This window comes from Carlito syrichta, unplaced genomic scaffold (assembly GCF_000164805.1).
Source record: "Carlito syrichta isolate Samal-C Ts95f unplaced genomic scaffold, Tarsius_syrichta-2.0.1 Scaffold309319, whole genome shotgun sequence".
Lineage (NCBI taxonomy): Eukaryota > Metazoa > Chordata > Mammalia > Primates > Tarsiidae > Carlito > Carlito syrichta.
Window position 1 is genome coordinate 40,814 of NW_007253415.1, and position 8,175 is coordinate 48,988.

General features: G+C 37.9%; 1 protein-coding gene across 1 annotated transcript; it reads right to left on the bottom strand.

Moving 5' to 3' along the window:
* Positions 1–6,846: 6,846 nt before the first annotated feature.
* LOC103269590 (olfactory receptor 1030) lies at positions 6,847–7,797 on the bottom strand. The gene has a single exon (XM_008067155.2). The coding sequence runs from the start codon at positions 7,783–7,785 to the stop codon at positions 6,847–6,849; it is 939 nt and encodes a 312-aa protein (XP_008065346.1). The 5' UTR covers positions 7,786–7,797.
* Between the last annotated feature and the right edge of the window lie 378 nt (positions 7,798–8,175).

Below are 8,175 nucleotides of genomic sequence, written 5' to 3' on the forward strand. Positions count from 1 at the left end.
CACCGGGGATCAGCTGCACAGCTGGGTGCTGGATCTGGGGTGCCAGCAGGAGGCTGGGGTGGAGAAGGGGGTTGGGAGTTCCCTCCTCTGGAGCTGAGAGCTTCCAATCAGCACGTCCTTAAGATATGTTGTTCCCTTACACAAGCATGCGGTCAGGCACTGAGTGCCTCAGCCAGGGTGGGCCCAGATCTCCAGAGCTCCAAAGCTCCAAAGAGCAGGCGGTGAGTGGTGAGAGTGGCCCTGGGTCCCTTACAGGGTACTTCAGTCAGAAATGGAACCAGTATCTCTGACGGGTGGGCACCTGGAGCCTCCCTAGGTGTCTGGCGGCTTGGTGCTGGGTGCTGGGTGAGATGATGTAGCCAGGGAGGGAGCTGAGACCCGAGACTCCTGCATGGGTGGGAGTCACATATAGTGGAGTAGCAACAGCTGGGGGCCACAATATCCAACCGTGTGTGAGACTGAAGGTCCCTGGGCCTCGGACCAGTGCAGCTGGAGGTGGGTAAGGGGTTGGGGGAAGAAAAGTAAGAGTTTTTTTGGGAACTCACATTTGGAGATTCTCACATGTCCACCTATGTTGTCACCATCTTACCAGAACTCCCTGATTATATTTTCTAAGGGATGCCAGATAAGCTCTCTTAGGTAGATAAGCTCTCTTAGGTTGTTTGTATAAGGGTGCTAAGTAAAAAATTAAATATATATCTTATTTCATTCTTTGTATAATATAAACACTATGTCCTATTTTAAACAGATTTGGGGAAATTGAAAGGAAAGAAAAATATTTGAAAAGTAGAGCAATTGAAAACTTTATAGGACAACTTTCAGGAAGTCTTGGAACATTCTTCTAGTTAATTCAATCAACTTCAGGAAAGCTAATTTTTCAGATCTTGAGAATTGAGTTCGAGGCTAGAAAATGACTTTTTCCAGTATCCTAGTCGATAGAAATAAAACCAAAATTAAAGAGCAAAATGATCATCCAGACCACAGATGGGGATTTGGCAAAGCCTAGGCTAGATGTCGATACTTCCCCCATAACCAGAAAACTATTTGCTCCTCAAAGCCAGAGTTGGTTTTTATGAAACAACTCTTGAGGGGAAAAAAGGCAAAGCCAAACAATTCGTAAAGCAACTATTACTACCTTCTTTGTTTGTTTGTTAGTTTATTGTCATACTAGATTTTCCACAGTCAGAAAGTAACTTATGGGTGATAGAATGTGATGGGGAAAAAAGTATACAACATTTATCCACCTCTTTATAAAATAGGCCTGCCCTCCCCTTTGTCTTTTTTGCCTCCCTATTTCTGCAATGTTTGTGGATACAGTGCTGAGCTGTCCTGGATCAAGTGCCTGAGAACAACTCTTTACAGATGGCAGAAATGAGTGAATCATTCGAGGCTTCTAAATCTTGGCAGGGCTGAATTTTATATAAATGAGAAATAAACTCCTAACTTGTTTAAGTGACTGTTATTTTGTTTTTCTTTCACAGGAATTAAGCTCATTATCTAACTAATACAAGCACTGTAAGGTCAGTGCTCAAGATTACTATAAGACTGACTGCTATATAAGATTAAAACATATGAAGTAGTCATTATTAGTATTTAATTCATCTATCAGAATTTATGCCTACAGACTATGGAATGACTTAAAAAGTGTCATGATAATACTGATATAATCCTGATGTCAGCCTCTTGGGCCTTTTAAATTTGCCTCAAACCTCCTTTGCATTCATGCCATGACTTTTAGGAGTCCATGATGTTCACAAATACACAAACACACAGACACACATAGTGTTGCAACTCTATCAAGAGCAAGTGAAAGATAAAAATACATTGCAAAAACAGTTAAATTTAAACATTAAATTTATTCCTTCAGCTCCCCACCTACACCTGAACCACAGGAGACTTTTCCCCTGGCTATTTTATAGCACTTTACATTCGCCTTTATAAAACCTCTATGATTTCTTCCTTATCCCTCCTCCATTTTTCACCCCTCATCTTCTGAAACGACCTCAAAATATGTTGTGTTTTCCCCTGTATATTATTCTGATTTGTTCTGAAGGTCCTTAATTTCAAACTCAGCTCTAGGTCCATCTTTGCCTAGTGAACATATTAGGTTGTTGTGCATAACTAAAAGACTTCATACAATAACCATCATCTTTAGAAGTATGGTGATTTGATACCCCTCTTCTCTCTCTGTCTCTCTCCCTCTTGTTCTATGTCTCTCTTTCAGTGACTATGTATGTCATCTCCCTCACTATGCTTAGTGCATATAGACACACAGAGACATATAATAAACATATGCATACATACTTGCACATTTAAATGGTTTTCATTATTTCAGTGTGTATGCATATGTTTTCATGAGGTTTGGATGATGGGATGTCTTGCTGTCTCTTCCTCATCTACTATGGAGCACTGGGCATCATCTTTCACACTTCTACATACCGATGCCTTATCCTTATTTAAAAATGCTGTACCAAGGTATCTTTGCCCTTTCCAAGACATTAAACACTATTTTCTTCTAAAATGTTTCCAGTATCCTCAGTTCTGGTATTCATCTCAGAAAATCAATTCAAATGTTCATAAGTCAAAACTTGGCTGTTTTGACTTATAAAATTACAATTGTACTACATATTAACTCTAAAATTGTAGACAACTTACTTAACTTTTATGAGTCTTAGTTTTCTCACCTTAAAGTATTGCTGAAAGGATGACCTTGTGGATTAGAAGTTATAATGTAGGTAAATATCTGACAACATATGAGTCACAGGAAGCCATCACAAGAAATGTACTTTCTTCCTTTACTTTTTTTACTCTTAAAAAACAATGCAAGCCGGGCTCGGTGGCTCAGCCTGTAATCCCGCGCCTTTGGGAGGCTGAGGTGAGTGGATTGCCTGAGCCCGCGGGTTCGAGACCCGCCTGGGCAGCGAGACCTCATCTCTACAATAAATCAAAAAAATCAGCTGGGCATGGTAGCGTATGCCTGTGATTCCGGCTACTTGGAAGGCTGAGGCGGAAGGATCGCCGGAGCCCAGCAGGTCGAGGCTGCGGTGGCCGGAAGCGGCCACTGCACTCCAGTCTGGGCGACCGAGTGAAACTCCAACTCAAAAAAAAAAAAAAAACAATGCAAATTATCCAGTTGTGTGCATAGGTACTACATACATAACCAGCCATACTCCTTTTTATACACTCATTTAAATATTTTAATCATGTAATCACTTCTACATTTGAATTTCAAATATAAATAGTAATGGTTTACCTAATTCTTAAGACACAAAATAGACAGCTCTACTTATAAAGACAGGAAAACCAATGAGCTTTCAATAATAAGGAAGAAAGAAAATTTTGCTTGCTTTTATAAAGCTGATTTCTTTTTCCTATTGCATTAAAAATCACTATGAAGTAATCAATTCTGCCAGTTAAATGTTCCCTGAAGACAGCTCATGGTCTTTAAAAATAGGAACGAGTAATAGCTTAAGCCTCTCTTTTGTGTTATCATCTTGATATCCCTTGGTAATAACTTTATGTACTGCTTATCATCTATTGTTGGGCATCTTTCTAACCCACTACCTCTATTAACTGGAAGAAAGGACTACATTCTAAAGAGAGAGCATGACTCACACATTTCACTTAGTCACCATTACAGTAAGAGCATATGCTACTTCATAGTACCATTTACTAAGCATACATTTTCTTGAAAAATGTACATAGTTATAGAGTATTTTCAGTCTTTTAAAAAGTTTTTATTATAAAGATGTGGTGTACATTTCAGGGTTAGGTATTTAAACATTGACCATGCAGTTACCCCTGTTGATGAGGTATGCCCCTCCCTCCCCTAGCAGTTTCCCTCAACTGCCAATCCCACCCCCCCGACAGTTTCCCACTACTGCCAATAGCTTTCTTATAGCATTTTAATTGTTCAAGGTCAGCTTATGAGTGAGAACATATGGAACTCAGTTCTATGTTTCTGTGATAAATAACTGAGTATAATCAACTCCAAATCCATCCAAGCTGTTGCAAAATCCATATATTTGTCCTTCTCTATAGCTGTATAATATTTCATTGTGTATATGTACCACATTTTTAAAATCCAGTCCAGCTTCGATGGGCAACATGGTTGATTCCATGTTTTTTCTATTGTGAATAGAGCTGCAACAAACATATGTGTGCCAGTATTTTTTGCTTATTTTACAGTGTCTTGTTTCATTTTTAGAAAAATCCAGAAAGTGAATATGATTGAATACATTTAAATAATGCAAACCAGTGAGACAATTTCTACAATTCTTTATTTTCCTAGGCCATAATGTACCATGTACAGTTGTTAAATTCTTTGGTGGTTATGTTTTTTAATATGCTTGATTGCCACAGTAACTAATTTTTATAAATTCAACATACTGAAAGATTTTTTTTGGCCTCAGTTTATTGCAAGTAATGAAATCTGATATTATAATATTTATATTATTTAGTTAATTTTGTGTTGAAGAAGTTGAGCTTTTACCTTGTAGCAGAGCAGTATTAACATCTAGTTGGTTCACCTGAGAAACAGAGAGGATCACCGTGGGGCTCACCATTGTGAATGCTGGTCACACTGGTCGCTGGAGAAGGTGTTATGAATACACTGAGGTGGTAACCTCAGGAAAGAAGTGTGAAGACTGAATTGAATTTTAAACTAATGTGAAATGAGAGAATGTTGTGATAAATAAATGCCTTAAGAGTATTTAAAATACGCTTCCATATTTCAAAATATAAAATATAACATGATGGGAGATTTGACATGTTTGGCTTTGTGTCTGGGAAGAAAGGACCAGACCTTGGAACCTTTGGAGTCTGCTGTCACAGGTCGGCTGCTTGAATCCTCATAGGCCTGGGCTTTGGTCTGAGAGGCATATTTAAAAATTGCTCTGTAGATCCACTGGTGTCCTTGACCAATTGCATCCCTGCTAAAAATAAGAGGCATGGTTGGCTGGATGAATAGAGTGTGTGTTTCAGCCCTGAGAGGTTTGGGTTAAAGAGCTTGATTTTGATTTAGTGTTTATCTGACAGCTTTTCTAGTATCTCCCAAATTTTCATATTTTATTTTCTTTGGAAAATGAGATGTGCTCATTTTTTTTTTTTAAACTAACAACGACTTTGGGGACTTACCCGTGTGTCTGTGGTTAGAATGGGGCTGTGTCCCATTTTACCATGTTTTAGAGTTACATTTAACACATTTCTCTGCTCCCCTTGCCCACTGGGGACTCCTCTTTGGCTCTTTCAAGTTTGTTGCTTAGAGTGGGAAGTGCAGAGGGAGGCCATCATACTGCAATTCCTTGGACCCTCTGGCAGAGGGAGTGATCGGTGAAGACTGTCCTGACCTTGGCATCTGCAGGGCTGGGGTGTTCTCAGGAATCTGCTGTCCACAGCTCTCCATGTTATTTGAATACTTTGCCAGGGCACTAATCTCTTTGGAGATGAAATTCATTAGTGTGTTACTAAATGTTGTTTCTTTTGCAGAAAATACAGTACCGTGTCTGAATTAATTATTAATATTTAAGATCTTCCTTGACTCCCCCTCATTTACTTTGCCTATAGCTCGTTCATTTCCTTTGGTGGGTGGGATTCTGCCAAGTGTATCTCACCAACCACTGAGATTATTCAGCCTTGATGTATTTGTATTCATTTGTTTTTGGTGGTAGCTTGTCCTAAAATGTGTGTAGAAAGCAAGTATTTTATGATAAAATTGTTGTGTAGTGCATGCTCAGTGTGGAATTCAGAGGAAAATCCAGATTCAGTGATTCACAATGCCAAAAATGCAAGTAACTAGCCATTGTTCAAATGACAGTGGTGCTATTTCTTTTTTGTGACCTTTTAGACTTTTGTTGCCCTAAAATTCCATTTTATTGAGAACCCATTTTCCACCTGGTCTTTCTTGTCAGGGTTTTTTTCTACTTTAGGCAGTTTCTAAATAAAATTCTGTATTTCAAAAAAAAAAAGAAAATGGGGATTCATTTACATTCTTTTGCTGCAGTGATTGCTACCACTTATTTAACAATAAATGCCAAGCTATACTGTGAAGATAAAATGTATCTTACTATAATTATTGTTGTCTAAGATCAAAGGATTTGGAATAATAAAGGAGTTGGTTTGTCATAAGGGTGTGCTATATCTAGTTATGTGTTTGAGTAGAATTAACCAAACTGTTAATTAAACAAAAAAGTGACAAAATAGTTCTTTGTTTATATGTCTCCTAGAGGTGACAGCAAATCTCATCAGCAAGTTTTGTGACATTCCTCTGATACACAAGATTGAAGTCCCTGTATAGTAAACACTGATAAATTATAAACCACTAAAAAGCAGCTCATGACAGTCAACATACATTTTCAAAATTTTGTGTACGTGTATACATATAAAACCACATATTTGATAATAGATATGTAGAAGTTTTTGAGCAGCTTAAAAAATTTTCATAGTGATAACTGGGAAGTGAGAATGAAAGATCAGGGTGAGGAAGACAAAATAAAATATTTTATTCTCTTGCTTTATACCTTTCAATTGGAACCAAATATTTACTACAAAAATTTATATGCTTTTATAATATAAAAATGTTAAAGTTATACATATAGACATGCATAAGACAATAATAATAATTCTCCATAACTATATATACACTTCCCACCTTTCACACACATGTTGCAATCATATGTCACATGTAAAACTATAAATCTTCTGTACCTGTCTTTTATGTATTGTCATTAGATTATAGCTCTTTGTTGTGTATTTAAAATCAACTTTTAAATGCTGTTAAAGTCGGATACCATTCTAATGAATATCTAGATATTTTATTTGATTGATAAAGAAAGATACACTGCAATTTTACTTCAAAAGCACATTTCTTCTGATAAGTTTATGAAAAGCTTGCTTTACGTCCTTGTTTCTCAGACTATAAATAATGGGATTCAACATAGGACTTACAAAAGTGTAGAAAACAGCAATGATTTTTGACTGTTCCACTGACTTATCTGTGGGAGGTCTAACGTACATGCAGAACAGTGTTCCATAAAACACAGTGACTGCCACTAGGTGGGACCCACAGGTGGAGAAAGCTTTTTGCCTGCCTTCAGCAGAATGCATCCTCAGGATGGCAATGAGAATGCAGATGTAGGAGATAAGGATTATGAGGAGGGAGTTGGAGAGGTTAAATCCTGCTACCACAAACATGGATGTTTCCTTAATGAAAGTGTCAGAGCACGAGAGTCGGATGAGGGGTGGGTCAGCACAGTAGAAATGATTAATGACGTTGGAGCCACAGAAGGTCAAACGATATGTCCATATGGTTTCCATCAGACCACTAAGGAACCCATAGACAAATGGACCGACAATCAGGCGCATACAGAGCCCTTTGGACATCTTGCTGCTGTAAAGCAAAGGGTTACAGATCGCCATGTACCTATCATAGGCCATTACTGCTAACATATAATATTCAGTAATCACCATGGCAATGAAAAAATAACATTGGACTAAACAAGCAGCATAGGAAATGGTTTTCTTTTCTGATAAGAAGTTCACCAACATCTTGGGAGTCACATTAGTGGAATAGCACAAATCCAAGCAGGACAGACTGGCAAGAAAGAAGTACATGGGTGTGTGGAGTCGTGAATCTATCCTGATTAGCACCATCATCCCAAGGTTCCCCCCCACAGTAATCAAGTAGATCACCAGGAACAGCACAAAGAGGATGGACTGAAGTTCTGGAAGATCCGTTAATCCCAAGAGAATAAATTCAGTCACCAAGGTGAAATTTCTCCTGATCATTTTCTTAGGTACAAGCACTTTTCACATAGATAAATTGAAATAAATTAAGAAAATGAATGTCCATCAGATTTTTTCCTCTCTTTTTCTCTTATTGTCCCTCTCTTTTATTTACTCTCTCATTTACACTCACAAAGCTATTATTAGGGAAAGTCTGAAAATGTAGGAAATGGTTGTCTCAAGGAGGCCATTAGCTGGGTGTATTATGTGCAGATGATTCTTAAAGATAATGGGCCCTGGGCCACCACGGTGTTTTGGAATAGGGGAATCATAACCCAAGGTGTGTTTTAAATAGATTGAATTTTATCTTACAGTTTACTACAAAATCATTAGCTGCTTCGAAAATTAATGCCCAAGACTGATCCTGGACAAAATATGTGTGTTTGGAAAGCA

Coding starts and splice junctions, on each gene's coding strand:
- LOC103269590 (XM_008067155.2), bottom strand. CDS start 7,785: ATGATCAGGAGAAATTTCACCTTGGTGACTGAATTTATTCTCTTGGGA.